General features: G+C 37.0%; 2 protein-coding genes across 2 annotated transcripts in view; both read left to right on the top strand.

The window, feature by feature from the left end:
- The window catches only part of LOC102222878 (large neutral amino acids transporter small subunit 4-like), a 28,446-nt gene extending 25,220 nt beyond the window's left edge, over positions 1-3,226 (top strand). Inside the window, exon 14 of the mRNA XM_005804548.2 lies at positions 67-3,226. Within this exon, the coding sequence (XP_005804605.1) occupies positions 67-228 (162 nt within the window). The 3' untranslated portion in view covers positions 229-3,226. The remainder of the gene's footprint in view (positions 1-66) is intronic.
- A 2,647-nt stretch (positions 3,227-5,873) lies between these two features.
- On the top strand, positions 5,874-20,417 carry LOC102235661 (phosphatidylinositol transfer protein alpha isoform-like). Its single transcript, XM_005804511.2, has 12 exons — positions 5,874-6,001; positions 7,847-7,877; positions 13,829-13,974; positions 14,226-14,317; positions 14,542-14,549; positions 14,628-14,702; positions 16,454-16,531; positions 17,543-17,620; positions 17,705-17,815; positions 17,944-18,066; positions 19,444-19,501; positions 19,585-20,417. Exons 1-11 carry the CDS (start codon positions 5,985-5,987, stop codon positions 19,489-19,491), a joined length of 807 nt encoding a protein of 268 aa, XP_005804568.1. The 5' UTR covers positions 5,874-5,984; the 3' UTR covers positions 19,492-19,501; positions 19,585-20,417.
- The last annotated feature ends 609 nt before the right edge of the window (positions 20,418-21,026 follow it).

Below are 21,026 nucleotides of genomic sequence, written 5' to 3'. Positions count from 1 at the left end.
CAGCATGACAGAGTATAGTTCCCTGTTCTTCATCACTGTTTATCATGCTGTCTATCTGATGCTCAGGTGAACGTGGGCCTGCTAGTGCTGAGTATGCTGGGATTCTGCCTGCCCTTCTACCTCCTGTGCCACAGCCGCCACCTCCAGCGCCTACGAGATGAGCAGAACGACGACCCCAAGGTCTACGTAAAGATGAACAACGGCAGCGCACCAGAGGCCACCGTGTAGAAAGGATGAAGACATTTTTGTTTTTTATAAATAAATAAGGCACAGAGAGGAGGATGAACGTGTGGCGAACCTGTACACGGACACATATATTGAACTGGTGATTCTGCACGCGTGAACACTGTGATGACTAGTTTCACTTTCTGTGATGCTCTGTGATAAAGCCAACACAAACTCAAACACTGCGGGGAGATGACAGTTCCTCCAATCATGATCCAAAACTGACTAAAAAGGGAGAGAAAAGACAGTTCACTTCTCCCTTAATCACTCCTCTTCCTTCTTCTTCTCACTCCTGCCATTCTGTATTCAAAAGCACAGAAAATGGCAGCTGACTGCTATCAACAGTGTGGATCTGAATTTAACCAGCAGGGGGCAGTGCATTCCTGCTCACTTACTCAGCTTTTTTTGAGTAACACGCACACGCCTACACACACACACACACAAAGAAATTTGAGCAGCGTTCTCTGCGCTGTCATCTCCACTTCCTCCTGTTGGACTCAGCAGAAACCCAAAATGCAACAGCTTTGAGATCAGTACACAACACACTGATAAGTCACTGAGGAAACACAGCAGCCCCTGTGTCTGTGTTATATTGTTGGTGCATGATCCCAGTGACAGTGTTGATCCTTTGTGTATGTTTTACTCAGCCTCCTGAGCAGGAAAACAGATCTACACACAGCTTGTGTTTGACAAACCTGTCAGCTCTTGTGTTAGTTTAGATAAGGGTCTCTGTGTGACGTTCAATCATGATCCAGTAATATGAAGGAATGTTTAGAGCAGACAGATAAGCACATTTTTTAAACATCGGAGTAGTGTCCATACACAATGAAATTATACTGTAGTATTTGTTCATCTCAGCAATAAGCATTTCAGTTCAGTGGTGGGCGCTGGACATTCATCCAAATATACGTGTTCATTTCACTAAGTCTATTCTTACACTGTGGACGGTGCTAGTTAGAATACCAGAAATGTGTTTGTGTTTCACAGTGCAGCTGAGGTGGTCATACTGCAAACAAACAAATCAAATATCCATTTTTTCCTTCACAGGTTGATTTCCAAAGAGTTAGTGTAGCTGTGGTTTCATGTAGCGTTTGCTTTCTGTTTCGTATGCATTTCATGGTGATTTCACAACGTAAAACCTGATGTACAGCATCAGCAGCTCAGGGAAGCTTGACTCCTTGTCATAAACCTGGGAACAGAAATTTGCTTGATGTTAACTAGGCATGGGCTGGTATGAGATTCTCATAGTGTGGTAACCTAACACAATTTCACAGTATTTGCAAAAATATTTAGCACAAAACTGTATTACATGGCCAAAATTATTATTATGTTGAATACACAACCACAACATTTAGTTTTTATGTTAGGATATTATAATATTGTTTTATCTTTCTGCTCTTAAAAGACAAGTATAAGAGCTGATAGCTGGTTAGTTCAGCTGTCAGCTCTGGTAGCTAGCCTGCAGTCTGCTTCTGCACACTCGTAGCTCTCCAACTAGATTTAAAACAGCGTTACCTTAATAAGAACAATGGGTGGTACTTCTTTAGTGAGTGTCTTTTCATTACAAGTACTTAAATAAACATTGTGAATTACTTTTACTGTTTTAAAACCTTTGTAATGGCAACAGGCCTCTTCCTAAAGGAGAAAACCATAATGATTCATTATTCTCAGAGAAAAAAAGCTGAATGTAATAAGCTCGAACACAGACAAGCAAGACTCTTTGTCTTTTAGAAAGACAAATAAAACAGAAGCATGGAGTGCTGGATATTATTCAGTCTGCTGACTGCAAATGCCACACAGTGAAGCTTGTCATAAGGTGAAACAAGGCAGGAAGACTCTCTTTCCTTCCATCTGTAAAATTGTCTGATAATCACTTTCAGCTGCCCCCGTCTGAAAACACAACCTAAATTGTTTACAGGTGCCCGAACTGAGAGATGACACTCTGCTGCCTTCACGTACTCCCAGTGATAGACTTTCAGTGAGGATAAAAAAAAAGCACATAATGCACTTTAAAATGTCTAAAATGGACCTTATTTGCATATACCTGCACAACTTGTTGTTGTTGTTTCTAACACACGACTCCTTAATGGTGGTGCACAGTGGAAAGAATGTAGACCCAGGGCTTTTGGATGTAGATTTGTTCATGCTGTGGAAGCTAAAAGATGTTTTAGTTTTTTTTATAATCAGAAAAAAAAGAGGCGTTGCTTCACATTTGGCCTTTATTCACACAGAAGGTGCAGCAGAGTCTTGTCTCTCAGTTCACAATCCATTCCTTTTAGACAGAATGTACTCTTATTTTACTAAAAGAATTGCCCATTATTTTTTTAAAATCAGACATTTTAAATTGAAATACCCATTTTGTCCTTCACTCAGATCTAATTTTGATAACACTTCCTCTCCTTCCTTAAATAATTTGGGGTTGTTATGAAAAAGAAGCTCAGAGGCAGGAATTTGGGTTAAAGTGTTCTGTTTCCGAGTTCCTGGTAATATATCAGCAGTACTTACAGGAAAGTCATCTAACATTGCTACCAATGTGAGACCTGAGCCTGTACTGAACAAGCGATGAGAAAATGGAAATGGAGTCACTGACTTCTTTAGATTACTCACCTCGTCCCCACCGAACCCTGAGCCCTAAAGCGATTTTGTGTATTCTTGTTCATTTCAGTGGATTGTTTTGTTTTCTGATAATGAATTTTGGGTGTTAGCTTTTAACAGTTATGTATGTGTGATGCGTAAAAGTGGGGATATAAGAGGAAAAAAACATATACCTTTTTTTCTCCACTTGACATTTTGTATTTTTTTACTATAGTGTCTTACTGTCTTTACTTTTTTTCCCATTCTGATTTTACAGGATTGTGCATTTCCATGATATTTTACCTTGTATGACTTTTTTTGTCTTTTCCACAGTATAACTATTGTCAGTGACTTTTCAAAATATGTTCTTTCAACTGAAAGAAAAACAAAGTTTGAATATATGAAATTAAATAAACAATCATTTGTATATTTGTCTCCTGTTTTTAATGGCACAAAAAACAGCAGCGTTTGAGTGTTTTTCTAAATCCTTTTCTAGTGATTTAGAAAAGGAGAGACAATACTTTTCTAAATCACTAGGTGTCAGACTTCCATGTTAAAGGTAATATTTAGACAGCATTGTTATGTTTGTACAGCTGGGCTGCAAAAAAAAAAAAAAAATTAAGAAATTGACCCAAATTCTTTTTTTATTAAAATACTTTTTAAAACTATTTGTTCAATGTACAAAGTTAAGTGACTGACACAACTAAAACTACAACCTTTTTTCCAGATCAACCAGAGAAAAAATACTTGAACCATCTAGTGTTAAAAAATGAATTACTTGTAATTTGCATTAATGAAACAAATGCTGGCTCCGGTCTTAGTCTGCAAATGATTTTCTTAGTAGAAGCGATTGCTTGCAAACCTTAATGCGTAGGAACATCTGGCAAGAGAACTGTTGATTGAAACAACAGAAAACATAAAGTCCTTCCAGAAGTTCTGCAAAACAGTCGTTTCCAGGATGTTTGTCTAAAATTTTGAGAAAGAGCTGGCAAAATTGGAAGATTGTAGAGCACACACTTTTGATGAAGAAAACTTGAAGCGATTTGGTAGAAAACAAAAAATAAAAAAGGACAGAACTATTAAGAAATATAATGTTAAGCATAAGCATACACATAGTTGTCCTTCTGAAAGATTTATAACACTCTTGGAAAATATAACAATTAAAAACGGATACCATAATCCAATGTGACATGCTAATGGTGTGAATGGACAAATGAGTGAAACTACAAAACCAAAACAATAAAAAGAAAATAACAATACCAAGGAAAATAAATGCATGATTAAGTACAATAATAAAATGGCCTGAATATTTTTTTAAAAAGAAGTATAATAAAAAACATGAATAGTTGAGATTCACATTGTGATTTATTACTTAAAAAAGTGAACATAACTATGTTTTATAACTTTGTAGTTAATTCATTAGTTCTCTTGTGTAGAAAGGAATGAATGAATGTTGGATTTGTTCATTTAAAACTATGCTGACCATAAAGAATCCACAATGCACATATGTAAACAATTTTCCATTCAAATCTGTTTTATGAGCTGTTTTTCCCATTTGTGATATTTATATCTACTCTTGTTTTCCAGTACAAGAAAATGTACATTTGGTTATAGCAACAACTATGAGGAGGTGAAAAACATAATTTATCTTATTATTGTTGTATCTCCCATAGAAGACAAAGAGGTGGTGATAAAGGGATGAGGCAGCTCATTGAAGAACATGAGGCTGTGTGTTTCCAGAAGCACATAGAAGTACATGTCTAGAATATGGTCTGAACACGATGACCATATCCTGTGCTCATCGTGTTCAGAGTATCACTCACTCTGAGTGAAACTCATTTTAAACATAGTAAGAAATGCAAGTCACCCAGTTAAGCACATAGTCAGTATGAATGATTTCTGGATGACTTCAACAGACCTTCAGGCTGAGTGATGAAGCGTTTTAGTTCCCAGACCAGAAAAAAATAATAGAAAATGTGGGCTTTTTTTGGGATTAACACTGTTGCTGGTTTCATGTCAGGTTGGGTATGCGTATTTTCTGTGCTAAATGGCACAGAATATGTTAGAGTTTGACAGGAAGTTGCTTCTGAACATCTACAATGCTTTCCAATAAAGGAAAATAGTTTAGCTATAAATTTCAACATTTAAAACAACACAAGACTGACCTCTTATTTTTCATGATTTTTACTTGTACTATATGTAACATATTATTTTAAAATCTAAACTTCACTGCTTTCTCCCTGACCTCTCTGATGTGTACCTTGGTCTCCATGATGCTGTTTGTTCTCTAATAAACCTCTGAGACCCAATTTTACCAAACAGAACTTTATCAAATATATTTTATGACTAAATGAATGTTACTCAGCTCGTTTTACCTTATTTATGTATTTAAATAAAATGTTTTATAGACAGAACATAGCTACTGTAATTCCAATAAACTAAGACAAGATTCAGATAGAACTCATAAGGGTCAATAATAACACATGCAATAACTCTATTAAACACAGTTGAATTTTCATTATTTTTTTGTCTATTTTATTTAAGGACTACATTTGAAACATTTTCCTGGTGGCTATGAACATGGATGTACTGCTTCTGTTTAGACTAAAGAGAGGTTTGAACTTTTGGGTCTGAGGTTTAGAAGGCGTGTCTGTGTGTTGGCGTGTGTGTGTGTGAGTGTGTGTGTGTGTACGTGCGTGGGCGTGGGGTGTGTGCGTGTATGTGTGTAGAGAGGAGGAGGGAGTATTCCGAGAGCTCAGGCCGCTCCGGACAAAAAGTCGCCTTGGGAAGCTGCCCATGTCGCCCATATCGGAAACACCGCCACTGCACACTGGGCATATCAATGGGCTCTGGTTCGTCAATTTCACATAATTTCAGGGGTGGATATAAAAATATAGAGCACTATGAAACTACATTTTATTTGAGCGGTGCATACATTTGGTTTGTATTTAAACCAGTAGCGAAACGTGTGGCTCGAGAAAAACTGGTAAAGCTGGTTGATTATTTCCCGACAGAACCTGAACGCAACTGCTAGTTACCTGAAACAAGGTGGGGACTCCTCCTCGGCCGCGCCTACACACACGGCATCTAACAGGAAGAAGAACCCTTTCAAAGCCGTGAATGAACAGCTCGGTTCGGCTCATTCCACACTCAGACACGGACGTTTGGACGGACGCACAGCCACCATGCTGATTAAAGAGTTGTAAGTACGCTTTGTTTCTATTTCACTTCGACGACTTGAAAAGTTTGAACTAAAATAAAATCTAATGAACTGTTAGTAAATTGTTAACTAGACATTAAAAAATTAAAATGAATCTTTCATGCTGTATGACTCCCTTTTACTTGCTTTTTTTTCCCTCAAAAAGCGGCGTCTTTTCACATATTTTAGAATATAATCCCGGAGTTGTTAAACGCAGGACTTCATTTAGATTTCTTCCTGTTTTTCTCAATTTTTTTGATTTAGCAAATGTGCAAAGAAGAGTATTTAGAAATAAGTGCGGTTGAACGCCTACGTGAGTATATGAAACTTCGGCTTAAGCAGGTTTACTCAATTGCGCCTGAAACAGCGATATAATGGAGTTAAGTGTTGAAATTGGACTTCACAGCGGTTTAATGAACAGGAAGACGGAGGCTAACGGAGCAGTGAGGCATTCCCCGCTCCATTTCCTTTCCTGAAACTATTATCCCACGCTAAAAATAAGTATTATTTAACAAGATCTAGGATTGCATTAAATGAAACATGCCGTAAGTTTTCAAGAGGACGTTGTTGCTGCATTTCTTTTAAAACTTTTCTTACAAGACAAGTGTTTGGGCTTATGGGCTCCTATAGTTTATCACTTCTTGTCATATGCACATCACTGCTGGGACGACATCCATCTCTGACTGTCATCTGACCACGGTACAAAGTACATTAACAGGCTCAGCCATGTTAATTACAATCCCTAATAAAGCTGGATGTGCCTTTAGGTCATACTAGTGCTAGAAGAACATGAAACCATTTGAACTGTTTCTTTTCTTCTTTTGAATCCGATCATCTGATCTTATTTTTAGCCCAGTAGGCAACAGGTTGATGCCTTAAAAGCTCCTCTTCCACTCTGATCTGTCTTATGAAATATTCAAGCTCCGCTAGACTGACAACAGTGAGTCATTAATTCACTATTGTATAGGAGGACAAAGAACGCAGACAGACACTCAAAGGCAAAGTTTCCACTAAAAACTCCAGACTTGTTTGTTCGCTTTATGGGACACGTCTTGATTGCAGCTTTATAATTTCCTCTTCCTGCTCTTTTAGTTCCTGTGATAGTGGAGACTCCAGCAGAAGATCACATGCTTTGCTACTTCCCAGTGTACAGTGTGTATTGTATAAGTGCACTTTTTTCATTGACGTTCTGATTGTACAGTGTGCAAATAGGAAAAATAAACATATGTTTGTATCTTTTCTTCATAACTGTGTGATCCATGGGGTGAGGCCTTGGTTTCACCTGTTATTGACCTTACTCGCCTGTGCCTGACAAACCTTATCTCCTACTGTATATTTCAGCGCACGTGTAATGGAAGTTAGATAAGTTGTGTGTTAAAGTAAAAGCCATGGCCCATAAATACAGCTGTTTCCTCATCTCTGAGTGGACCATGAAGGTCATCCTTTCACTGTGGATCAAAGATACTATCCAGGAATGTTTAATACTACTCAAATGTGTGTTTTTTTTCTTTCCAGAAAAAGAAGTATATATAGTACCGGTAGTTAGTAGTTTTACAATAAACTCGGCTTAAATCTGAAAGTGACTTTTCCAGGCTTTGCCTTTACTGTACCTTCTTGGGAACTTTTAATTATCCTGGGTAAATATTAGCATTTGCAAGTTGTACTGTTCCTCTAAACCCCACAGGATTATGTAATCACTGTTTGAAAAGAGGAAAAGCTTTATAATTTCTCTTTGTACAGATGTGATGTCTCAGCAGTAAATCTATAACTAGTGTGTTTTCATCACTTCCCGCTGATGTGTGCACTCTAATGAGTTATGTTTGTTTTTCCTCTCCCTCTCTCTTACAGCCAGATTGTCCTGCCCATCTCAGTCGAGGAGGTACTCATTTATTTAACTCACTTTCAATCATATCAATAAAAATACAAGATTATTGACTTCAACAGACTGTACATGTTTTATATTTAGATATGTGTTGGATTCCCACTGTCTTATCTGCAGAATGTTTTGTTTTTGTCACTTTCTTGTTGTACAGTCAGCGATACAGCTATCAGAATTTTGTGCCTAATTTTTTATCGGCAGCTTTTCTAAGATGTAGGAATTTTTGCTCATTCTGATTTTGAAAATATGTTTTTTAGTTTTCCTGCCTAAGTAGATGGTGATTATTTATGAGCAAAGATGGCTTAACACCACAGTGGGATAGAGCAGTGAATGCCGGTGACTGACTTATTTCAGTTTGTGAATCTGACCCTGCTGTCTGTCCAAGATGATTCATGTTGGAGAATATTGGTCGCCGCTCTTGAAGATTAAGTGTTAGCCAGGAGTGTGTTTGGTTGGGATTAATTTACCGTAATGGTGGTTTTTCCTGAATATTCAGGTGAGCAGGTTCTGTTTCTTCACCTCTCCCTGCGCTGTTAGATGAGTCCCTCCCTTTTTCATTCATTGTGCATTTTAATCCAAATGACGTTTAAAACACAGAAGTCTTTTTTTTTTTTTTCTAGTGTGTCACACAGAGCAGAAGCCAGCATTTCACTCAAGCATGTAACCAGTTTGTCGTGAGACCGGCTTTTTCTCCCCTCAGTGTGGAAAGTTGGTTCACCTGTTAGTTGAGCAATAGGGATGTTTACGCCATCTTGACTTGGACTACATTGGATATAATTTAGGGATGCTATGTGCAATCCTAATGCTTATTGTGGATTTGCAGTTTCAACATTCAAAATCATCTAACCCAAATGGATGGCTGTTACTTATTTTATATTTTGGCAGAGTGGAGGTAAAGAGTTTACTTCCCAAAGTTGGATCAGCCATGCTAGTGGCTGACCTGGTTCCTATTACACTATGCTTGGGTCAGATGAATGTATCACTCTGACACAAGAGCTAGGCTTCTCATCTAGCGCTAAACAGGTAAAAATGTGGAACCCTTCCTTTAGATCAGGTTTCATGAAGTTTTCATCTGGGGAGTTACAAATTAATAATGCATGGTAACGCATCAAGGGTGTCTACAGTCAGAGAAACATAGAGCTCAATTCTGGCCTTGGCTTGCATGATTGTGTTTTTATGGCCAGTAATTTATATCAAAATTATATATTATTCTTTCAGAATTACTGACTAACCTTCTATTTAAAATACTCTCAATTTTGAGTCAGTTGAATCTATCAGATTATCATGTTTTAAACAAGATAAATTGAAATAATCAGCTGAATTACTGAATGAAAAGGGTCAGGATTTATTGTACCGTATTTTTCGGACTATAAGTCGCTACGTTTTTCCCATGCTTTGATCCATGCGGCTTATAGTCCAGTGAGGCTTTTCTGTGGTTTTTTTCTTCAACCGCCAGGGGGCTTTTTAGCAGGAAGTGAATCATTGGAAGACAAAATTGAAAATCAAAGAAGATAGCTCTAATTTTCATTTAGAACAAGCACATGCTAGCAGCAGGCACGACGGAGAAATGTTCTCAAACTCATACCCCCTCATCATGGAATCCACACAAAGAAGTTCATATGATGCAGTACAGATCGATAGCCGCTGCACGTAAGTTCGGCATGAACGAATCCATGGTTCGGTGTTTTTAGACGTAGGGCTGCGTCCTTGTGAAAAACCGAGAGCGGCGGAGATACTAGCGGCTTATAGCCCGTACTACGTTTCCAGTTTTCTTTCAAAAAAAACGTTGTGGTTGCGGCTTATAGCGAGGTGCGCTCTATAGTCCGGAAAATACAGTAGTTTAGATAATTGCAAGAAACCAGAGTCTAAAAATGCTACTTGTGTGTCCAGTTTGTTGTCAAAATATGGACATTCTGGATCACAAGTCAGAGAAAGGAATCAGCCGTTTCTGTTTGAATGTTTACATAAAACATTAGTATCATATTTTCGTTTTTGTAGCACATCAGTAATTTTCGTTTGAGAAGTTGATGCCGCGCCATCATGCAGCTCGGCTGAATGAACATATCAAATGTTTATATTTGAAAACAGAACAGTATAATTTGCATTTTGCATCCTACACGTTATTATTATTATTATTATTATTTTGCTGATCTGGGATCGCCCTGGCATTATTAGTTAATCGATTGGAACTAATTTTAATCTAATGAACAATTGCAAGCTGGTTAATTGTTTGCATCCCTACTCCATAGTGAGGGAGAGAAACCAGGACACGCTGTAGGGAATCCGTTTCTCTGTTGGCTTTGGATTCCCCCAGAGAATCTGGGTCAAGTGGCTGTGAACAGATCCCAGATTAGATAGAGATGATGGCTGGATGTCTGAAATCTGGATCAAATAACAACAAATCCTGACTTGAAATCCTCAGAGATCCAAAATGCACATTTCCTAAATGAATTACCTTGAATCTGTGATGAATCCAATGAAAAAGAGGTTAAAACAGAAAGGCCTGACTAATTTTATTATTGCATCAAAAAATAAATGACACAAATTCTGAATGGCAGAATGTTTATTCAGGTCTGACTCAAAAAGGAGCTTGAAGTTTTGGTCAGATTGATTCTGAGGTTTATTTGTATGACTCAGTCCTTTTACCGTGGTCATTATGGCTCTTGTTCAACTTTAAAACACACACCTTGTCCCTGTCAGTCTGTAGCAGGCTGTCTTTTTCTTTGACCAGCCTGTTAGACGCAGTTCTGTGCCTGAAGCTGTAGCGGTTGTTGTTTTCTGGTTGCTACTTGCTGATGACCGTTTGTTTCCTTCTGGAAGCTGCCTGCTTTTGTCGTTGGTAAGTCAGACTGGTTCTACATGGCAGGTAACATTCCTCGTCACAAAGGAGAAACTGAACATCCAGTGCTTCCAAAACAAGTTGTCGGGCCGTAGCAACGCCTTGCTTCTGAGTAGCAGAGGGTTTGTCTGAATCCAAATACAAGATTATGGCTTTTTATGTGTGTGGCCGGGCTGTTTGAAGCACCAGCTGTGGCATGTCCTTTTCAACTGTAGCCCACTAGTAAGCACGCCTCATGATGACACAGCAGCTGCCCTGGTGGACCAGGCGTCTCAGCGTTGCATAAAACAGTCGACAAGCCTTTTTGTTTTGTCAGTGTGTGATAAAGCCGACTACACCCAAGGTGCAAGTCACTGTTTCCAGTGCCACAGCAGTTCTGCCTGACCTGGGAGGAAGAGGAAGAAAGCCAAGTTAGAAAGAAGCTCACCCAGCTGCTTTTCCTCTGAAAAAGCATTAAATTGGTAGTGGCTGGAAAACTGTTTATGATTGGTCAGTGCTGCTCTTTATAAGCTTCTCTTACATAGCTCTCCTGCCATTCAAAGCACTTTGAGTGACATTTTTTAAATATTTTCAACCTGTATTATTTGTGTTGTCTTCTTCTAGAAGTGCTTTACATAGTCATCACATGTTCTTCTCTGAAACTTAAACAGATGTAAATCTCTGACTACATCTGAGTCATGTTGGCACACTCTGAAACATTCAAAGCAACAGCTTAGAAAGATCCTTGACTTTAGTTGGCAAATTTATCATCCTAGTTAAACTCTAACTTTGTAGCCTTGGCTGTTTAGCATGTGGGAATAATTAGTGCCTCAGTGCTGAGATGTTTTGGCGACTCTGTTCATGAAGAAAATGTTATTTGAGTGTGTTATGAACTTGAACTCCAAAGGATAATCTTGCAAATCCCCCTAAGCAAATCATTCCAACTGGTCAAAGATTTTAGGAGGAAAATCTATCGGAGACCGAGAAAGACTTGAGGCCAGGGCAGAACTTCACCTTCCACAGTCAAAACAAGCTTGTGTGTAATTTTAATTTCAGTATAAATCCAGATGTTATGTGAAGGTCTCAGAGGATTTTTTTAGTGAACAAACAACATGGGCTGCAGCTAATGATTATTTTAGTAATAGATTAAGCTACTGATTAGTGTGATTCATCAGGTAAAAAAAATTTGGACATTCAGATTTTTCATTTAGCCATATAAGATTTTTTATACAATAAAAAATCTTTTAAAAGCTTTTTAAAATAACAAAATAAACATTTTATTTCCTAAAATGCAAAAAGAGAATTCCTTTACTCTAACCCTATTATGAAGGGTTTTTTCTGATTATTATTATTATTTTTTATATGCATTTGCAGCTAAAAAAAAATACTTCTAGCATCAACATGTGGAAAAACTCAGCCCTTAAACTTGACTTATTTTATTTATTTATTTTTTTTACAGAATTTGAAATAGGTTAAGCTAAAACTTCCACTTGAGGGTTTCTGGATAGAAAATATTTTCAAAGTTTTTTTTTTTGTTTTTTTTTTAATTCTTTAATGTAAAACATATTTTTTGTATAGTTTACTATGACAGTGTTCTTTCAACAAATGGCCTTTTTTTAGGCTGTTTACTCCTGTTAACGGTTATTGGATTACCGTACTTATTTATTTATAGTTATTTCAACAACTGAGCTCTGTTTAATCTGTTGCCTGAAAATAAAGCGTGGCACATCTGCAAACCTACCTAGACTTGGCCGTCTATCTCAACTGACCCCTCAGCAAAGAAGGCATAAATAAGCAGCTAAGTAGTAGAGGGTGGCTCTTGTGGAGCCACACTCCACAAGAGCCACAGGTGTTGAAGGACAACTGTTAGTCATGCACTACACAAACAAAAAGGAAATTACTAGAAGAAGTCATCTTCTTGGCAGTTTGACATAAGCCAAGTAGTGACACAGCAAACGTGTTGCACATGTGTTGCAGAATACTGTGGCATGAACACATAATCTCCAATGTGAAACAGTGCTGGCAGCATTATGGTGTGGGGATACCTTTCTTCAGCATCAGAGGTGGTGGAGCTAAATACTGGAGTTAGGTTCAACTTTCAGCAGGATGACGACTCTAAGCATACAGCCAGAGTAGCTAGGAAAGTTTAGAAGGGCCCAGTCAAAGTCCAGACCTAAATCCACTTAAAAATCTGTTTGTAAAACTTGAATATTTCTGTTTACAGGCACGATCCATCCAGTTTTATATCGGTATTGGCTGATATTGACAACTGATTTTAATTTCCATTATATTGCTGTTTGTTTACGTGTTCCTGGAGGGACCGTGTGGTATTTGTTCGATCATGTAACAGTGATGGTGAGGCAGTGCAGGATTGTAGGAGTGTTTAACTGAAGCAGGAAAGCGATGTAAGTGGTGTGGTTGAGTTTACACAGTTTTGAAAGTGTAAGGAAATATATAGAATATATCAGTAAATATTGGTTATCGGCCATAGCCGCTGTTTGGCCCAAATTTCTTTTTATATTGGTGGATCCCTAGTGGTGAAGGACCCTGTTACTTGCAGCTGTAATTACATTGAAAGGCGGTTGGAAACAGAGGGCATATTGGAATAATGTATTCTACATTTTTTAGATTTTTATTTCTTACTCAACAATTATGCACTACTGTTTGTTTTTTCTATCACAGGAAATCAAAATAGAATACAAGGCTTCCCCCCCAAAAAGCTTGCTAAGCCTGGTGGTAGGGCGCTGGGGCAGCCATTCTTCCACCGGCTCATCGTGTTTTTAAGTTAAAAATGTTTAAAGTTGACAGGAAATTTGAATGTGTCACTTGATAATTATGAGTTCTTGAAAGATTGGAAGATCTTTCAAGACCTGAACATCAACTATAAAGTCTTTAAAAAATGCAAACATAAAAAAAAAAAACTTAAATAGCTAAACGATGCTTAGTAGGGCTTTACTTGTGTCCTCACTGGTGACCCGCCAGGCTTATAATTCACTGGGGGAAATCCTGGAGCACATCGACATTTGTGGTTGTAATGTGAAAATATTAAATAGAAATTATTTCTTTGACCTTTTGTGTTATTCCAATAAAGAAAATTAAAAAATATTTCAATACATTTCTTGGTTCTTTTCAGTACCAAGTGGGGCAGCTGTATGCAGTGGCAGAAGCCAGCAAAAATGAGACAGGAGGGGGAGAAGGTGTGGAGGTTCTTAAGAACGAGCCATACGAGGAGAATGGAGAGAAGGGGCAATACACCCATAAGGTCTACCACCTGCAAAGGTAGGTGACCTTTGGTTAACCAAACCCTTCATGCATGTCACAGTCCTCTTACTTTCCTTCATGTCAAAGTTACCATTATTGTTGCTAATTATGGTTGAACTTTGCAAAACCTTAAATTAATCTCTACTAGTAAGTCTGTATAAATGTTGCATATGGAGTGGGGTTTGTTCAATTTATACAGCATAAAGTGTATGACAACAGAAGAACATTTTTCAAGAAAAAACATTCACTTTTCATGTTTGTCTCTGTAGCAAAGTGCCGTCATTTGTCCGCATGATCGCTCCAAAAGGTTCTCTTGAGGTCCACGAGAAGGCCTGGAATGCATATCCCTACTGCCGTACAAGTAAGTCACAATGCAGAGCACACATACAGCAACATGTGACACACTGTACCCTGCACATGGGTGATCAACTCCTTCTCAGTTGAAAACCTGTTTCCCTGAGATTTAGATAAACCTCAGTGCAAAAAAGTATGACTATGTTGAAATCTGCAGATTATAATTACATCTTTTTAAATTTCTTCTTATAATTCTTCTTCCATCGCCATCCACCTCTTCTTCTGAAACAGTCCTTACAGTAAGTATTTGTGAATCATACTTAAGTTGAACACACTAATATTCCCTGTTCACTGACCATTCTGTCCTGCAACTACAGAACGTTTATATGAAAGAAAAGTTCATGATCAAGATTGAGACGTGGCACAAGCCTGATATGGGCGAGCAAGTGAATGTAAGTCACAATGTCCACCACTGCTATTAGATTTAGTTTTAACTTGCAGAGAACATGTAATCAAAAAGCCTGGATGTGTAGAGGGGAAATCTGTTGGTCAGAAGCCCAAAACCTTTATGCCAGTAGTTTCTGCAGCTAGAGACTAAATTACACACAAGTGGGCTCACAGTTCAAGTCCAGGCAGACCAGGAGGAATGTGTGAGACTGTGGATTTAGGCCACAGTCATTATCATTTTAAAAATTAATGTGACTATTTAAAATGGGTTATGACGGGACTTTTATGATCTTGTCAGTCAACTTAATGAACAGAAAAAGTGTACCACAATCTTTGATACAAGCCCAAGAAAGTACTGGCTAAACTTTTTATTCGGAAGTGCTAAGGCAGGGGTGTAAAACAAATTTTCATTTTGGGACTGAATGTTCTTAAAAGTCTGAATGTTCTTAAATGGCTGGTTGTGTCTGGATATATTGAAAAATCCAAATGAACTGTTAAAATATCAATAAATAGTGGTTGTTTAACATTCTAAGAACCTGCAGATATTGTACTCTTCAGATTATGAATGTTGTCCTTCATTTATAACTGAAGTCATTGTATACCCATGTTGTATGTAGTTCTGGGACTTATTAATACAACACAATAAAGCTTTGTGTTTATGCCCTAATGTGACACGAAACACGAAAACTGCGCATGTAACCCAGCAGCTCCACTGCAGTTGTGAATGAGGGTGCTAAAAACCACACAGGATGCTTGAGGTTTCTGATGTACAGACAGATCAGTTGTTTCCAAACTTCACTTTTCATTGAATGATTGAAATACAAACAATCCTGCTACACATAAGTTGCTTTTTGTGTTTTTATTGGCCACCAGGTAATAAATCAACACATTAAAATGAACAAATAAGACATTGTGAATAAACATGCCATGAAGATCTCCATGTGCGGTGCTGCATTTTACCTGCATGTCTGCTAAGCAGCATGTTTACCCAAGAAAAGATCCTGAATAGCTATCAGCTTGTTATATTAATTAGTTTATAAAGAGCTGAATTACAAAAAGGAATATTGTGTGAAATGACTACCATTTTATTTTTAGGGTTTTGTTGACTCTGGTAGTCTTTATTTAGCAGTTGTCAGACAGGAAGGTGGGCTATGAGAGAGGGGGAAAACATTTGGCAAAGGTCATTGAATCAAGACTTGAACCCATGAAGGTGCATTGAGGATTAAGGCCTCCATACGTGGGTCATGCTTTACCCCAACGCCACTGCCACGCCCCAGTGTATGTCACTATTAGGTCTTCAATTATTTCTGTAATTGATTATTCTGACAATTAATTGGATAAAAAATTGGCACATCTACAGATTTTTCATTCCACTCTGATGGCTCTTTGCTCATACATTTAGCGTACATATGAAGATTGTTTTAGAAGAAATTTAGCAGTAATTTTCAAAGTGAAAATCAGTGTGACCTTCAGCTGGATGTCCACATTTCCAAAACTACGCGCCACCTCAGTCGGTTGAAGACGACACAAGCAAAACAGAAAACCTTCTCAGTTGTCCAGAAACCCCTGGATCTAAACTACTTCTCTTTAGATTGCTTCCCCATTTGACAAGTTTGTCAGAGACTATCAATGCAAGAACTAGAGTTCATAGAGCTTATCTGCTTTTTAATTGGCTATTTCTGTTTTAACACTGCCACTTATTTGTGCCCTCTGTGTTCAATAAAACCATTAAATTTCTTTCTTTACTACTCTGCAGGTACATAAAGTGGAGAAATGGGATGCAGTGGAAGTTGTTAAAATTGACATTGCAGATAACAGCTGCATCAGTGAAAAGGTAAGAAAACATTTTAGAAACTTTAACAAGCCCAGTTTTCAGCTCAGATTCTTTCGTGATGAATGCTTCTAAATATAACCTTCAGAGGCCGTTTTTAGTACTTTACCTTTTTACAGAATGCTGTACGAATAACTTGCTTCAGATTGTTGCTTTCAAATGTTTTTTTATCCCTTCTCAGTCCTCATCATATTTAGCAAATGTTCATACATTTTCTGAATTTTTATTCACTTAAAATTCTTAAATGTCAGTCTAGCTGTGTGTTTTTTGTTTTCTTTTAATTACAGTGTTTAATCTACAGTTTTTTGTGTTGGTGTTATTTGATCCTTGGCGTGTCAAAAAATAGGTAGCAATATTGATTAGGATTATTTTTATTGCTTATGCATAGTACTTGGTCTATCAGTGTACTTTATACATAAAAATGGGTTGTCATAGAAATATGATGGATCAAAATATATTTTGTTTTTATGAAGCTATTTCTAAAGTGTACATAAGAGATCTTCAGTCATATTTTCTGCAGTTTTAACCCCGTAGACTCCACTTTTAGCTCTGTAAATTTACCATAAAAATATTTTCACATTTCTAAGAAATAAAACATAAATTTTTGAACAAATTCCAAAACATGGAAGTTATAAGGTCAGAAATTAAATTATAATGGCTTTGTTAAAAGAAAGAAATAAGGGGGAAAAAGCATTTTGATTGGTAGATAATGGCCTATAATAATAAAGGGACAAAGATGGCACCATTTAGTTTGCCATCTGTGTCATATGTCCAACAGATTTGTTAGCGATAAGAAGAAAAGAATAATGAAAAATGAAATTTCTGCTGAAAATACATACTGTATATCTAGATTTTATGCATGTTTTTCAATCTACTTGGATTTATGCAAATATATAAATAATACAAATGGTGGAACCCAGGAAATTTGAATGTATTTGCTTATCATTCAGTAAAGGAGTTATTACTTATTCCCTTGTTTCAATGCTATTTTACATGCTTCCTTGATTTTTACAGGACTACAAAAAGGAAGAAGATCCTGCCATCTTTAAATCAGAGAAGACAGGAAGAGGCCCTCTGAAAACTGGGTGGCAGGTACAGGATATTATTTTATAATTAAAATGCCTTAAAGATTTTTTATTTAACTTGTTAATTTTTGCTTTTTGTCTAAATCTGCAGAATGAGCTTGCCAACAACAAAGACTGTCCTCACATGTGTGCCTACAAGTTAGTCACTGTTGAATTCAAGTGGCTGGGACTACAAAACAAGATGGAGAGCTTCATTCAAAAAGTAAAATAAATTTTATAATTGTTATATTTTGATTTGTTGTAGACATGGGCTTTTGCCGTAAAGTTTGTTGACTTCTGTTTCCCTCCATTTCAATTTCTGTCTTTTCCCACTTATCCCACTGTGTCCAGGTGGAAAAGCGTTTGTTTACCCACTTCCACAGGCAGCTGTTTTGCTGGATTGACAAATGGATTGAGCTGTCGATGGACGACATACGGCGTATGGAGGAGGAGACGAAGAAGGAACTAGATCAGGTGAATGAAATGTAGTAAAATTTGTTCAGATATCAGCCCGAACAAATGTTACCATTTGTTCCATTTCGACGTGGAAATGTCGATGCAGCTCTAGTTCCAGTTAATGTAAACAAGACTTGGTACATCCCTTCATACAAAGGAAATGACCTGATACAAATATTTTAAAAGCAGCTTCTTTGGACTGTGTGCTGTAAGAGTAAATTAAAGTATCATGTGGCAGATTTAATCTGTCTAAATTTGACTGCACCGTTGACTGCATGTATTGAATGGATCAAACAAAATTAATCCACCTTGAGAAATGCCTTTTTTAAGTCTAAGTTTGAGGTTATGGTGACATCTAGTGATGAGTATCAAACTGCAATCTCCACTTCCTCCTCCATACAGGTACAGCTCAAAACTTAAGATACTAACTTGACTTATTAGCATGACTTCATAATTTTCGCCCAATTTCAGGAAAGTGAAACTCATTTAAATCCAATACATGTGAAATTAAATATTTTAAGTCTTCATTTACTGTCATTTTGATTATGGCAAAAAAAAAAGAATATTAGATTTTACCCCAATTAAAGAAAAACAGTTTTAATGTATAAAGGTTATGTAATGGTCAGACAATCATGTATTTGACAAATGTCCGCAAGGAGGGTAAGCTCCAAAATGTGATGGCTGAAGAAGCTGGTTGTTCAGACTACTGGATCTGAGCATATCCACAGTAAATTCAATGGATAGAAAGGCTGTATCAACATCAGGATCTGAAGTTGGTGTGAAGGAGAGATTAGCTGTATTTTATACTTTTAACTGTTTTCACCTGTAATCAGGTGTCACCTTGAGAGAATAGTCGAGCAAAATCCATTCAATCCATAAAGTTCCACAGGCTGATTGCCTTCATGCCAAGCTGCATAGATGCAGTAATTCATGCAGAAGGAGCCCCAACCAAGTATTGAGTGCATTGACATGCTATCCACATTTGTGCCTAAAACATCCTTTTTATATTGATCTTATACTTTATTATAATTTCCCAAGATACTAAGTTTTGAGGTTTCATGATCTGTAAGTTGTAATCATTAAAATAACTAGAAATAAAGGCTTGAAATATTGCTTTCTGTAATGAATCTGGACATTAGATAATTTTCACATATTGAAGTCTATGACAAAGAATATTGAACTTTTCCTTTATTGTAGCAAATAAGTAATAATGTGATTAAAACACAACATAGTTCTTATGTTCCTATGATTCTACAGCATTTACTCAGTGGGAATCATTTGTTCTACAGTGATTACATTTTTAACACTAGAAATAAAAAGTCTTCAACATGTATAAATAAGAAAAGTAAGTTGTAACTGTGCACACTTCTCACTACCATGTTTCGCTGTCAATAGATGAGGGAAAATGAGGAGGTCAAAGGAATGGGTGCCTCTGATGAGTGATGTCAAAGCCGTAAGTCAGAAATCATTTTATTATTGAATTAATGTTTCTCTAAACAGAATTAGTCTTATTGTGTCTGCTGTGTTTCTACCCAGACCCATGTGATACTGGAGGAGCTGACCTTGTCCAGCAAGCTTGCTCTGCACTCACCAGGCTGACTGGAACTACAGCGAATTCCTAGGCATAATCAAGAATACCTCCCCCTTACATCTTAATAAAGATTTGCTCTTAATAAGAGCTCATTATTGCAAAGCACTCGTGCATATTTATGCAATATTAAATTTGACTACGGCTGCTTTTAGTTTAGTTTTTTATTTAAGATGCAAGTTAAAAGGTCTGCTTTTTGGATGAAATGTTCTTGGGTATGCCTATTCCTAACAACTTTTAAAATATACTGGTGTGGGTTCTCTGGGCATAAAGGATTTGTTAATCCTCTTGATTTTGTATTATTTCTCTGATTTATTGTTTACTTTCCACAGTAAGGAAAACTTTTCTGTCAATATTTGTAAGTGTTGCTTTTTTTGTACTGTAAGTAACTAGAGGAATCAGGAATATTCTTCCTGTGATGTTTTCTATGGCACTGATATTTCCTAATTTTGTCCAAATTATCATTTGCTCCACTTTTTGTGCCTTCAATCATGCCATGGTTGACTGAGACAATAAAAACTTGAGGATAGATGTTTTTTTATACACATAAGGGTGTTTAATAATGATGACCCTTTTATGTGATGGTCTGACTTTCATGAGCTACCAGCACTGGATACTTAATAATTAAGATTAGGGTTTGAGTGTTATGTCTCCAAGGAGCTGAAATGGTTAAAGATTTTAAAAATATTTTGTCATTATGAGTCTTGTCACATGTCAATTGCAAATATTCTAGAGTTTTATGGGATTTGTGCATTGTATTAAAGACATTTTTCATTGGCAACATGTAGTTTGACATTGAGTTCTGGAAGAAGCACATTAAGAGGAGCAGACAATCATTCCCTGCTTGCATGAAAAAAAGTTGATTCAACATTGAAGCATAGTTACTGTAATGGTCAAAATAAAGATGACTTTGATTTAGCTTATTTTTTTCTATGAATGAAAAAACAGGCTTTTGCACAATTTCCACAATGGAACACTTAAGGATACAACATAATTTTTTTGCAGCTGCAAATGTACATTGACAATAAAAACACAGTTGGATAATAAAATGTGGATCTTCATTGCATGATTGCGCAAAAAAGTTGTTTCTTTTTTTTTTCAAAAGCACACTGGAGAACAAAACTATACACATTAGAGTTGATATAAATCACAAAAGGCAGCTGATCTGCTGACATTTGTACACAATATGGTAGACGCACAACGTTTTGCAGATTTGTGGCATTGGTTCTGAAGCCATTTGCCAACCTTATTTTTGTTACCCTATAGAGGCTGCCTTCAATAGCAAAGCTGAAGCAAACTATGGCAGTGATAGTCTGCAGAGCTTTGTTATACATTTGTTTCTAGACCCACATATATATTTTATCTCTTTAACCTTTTCTCCACTCAGAAA

This window comes from Xiphophorus maculatus, chromosome 18 (genome assembly GCF_002775205.1).
Source record: "Xiphophorus maculatus strain JP 163 A chromosome 18, X_maculatus-5.0-male, whole genome shotgun sequence".
NCBI lineage: Eukaryota > Metazoa > Chordata > Actinopteri > Cyprinodontiformes > Poeciliidae > Xiphophorus > Xiphophorus maculatus.
Note: the sequence above shows the minus strand (reverse complement) of the source record. Positions and strands in the feature narration are given on the sequence as shown.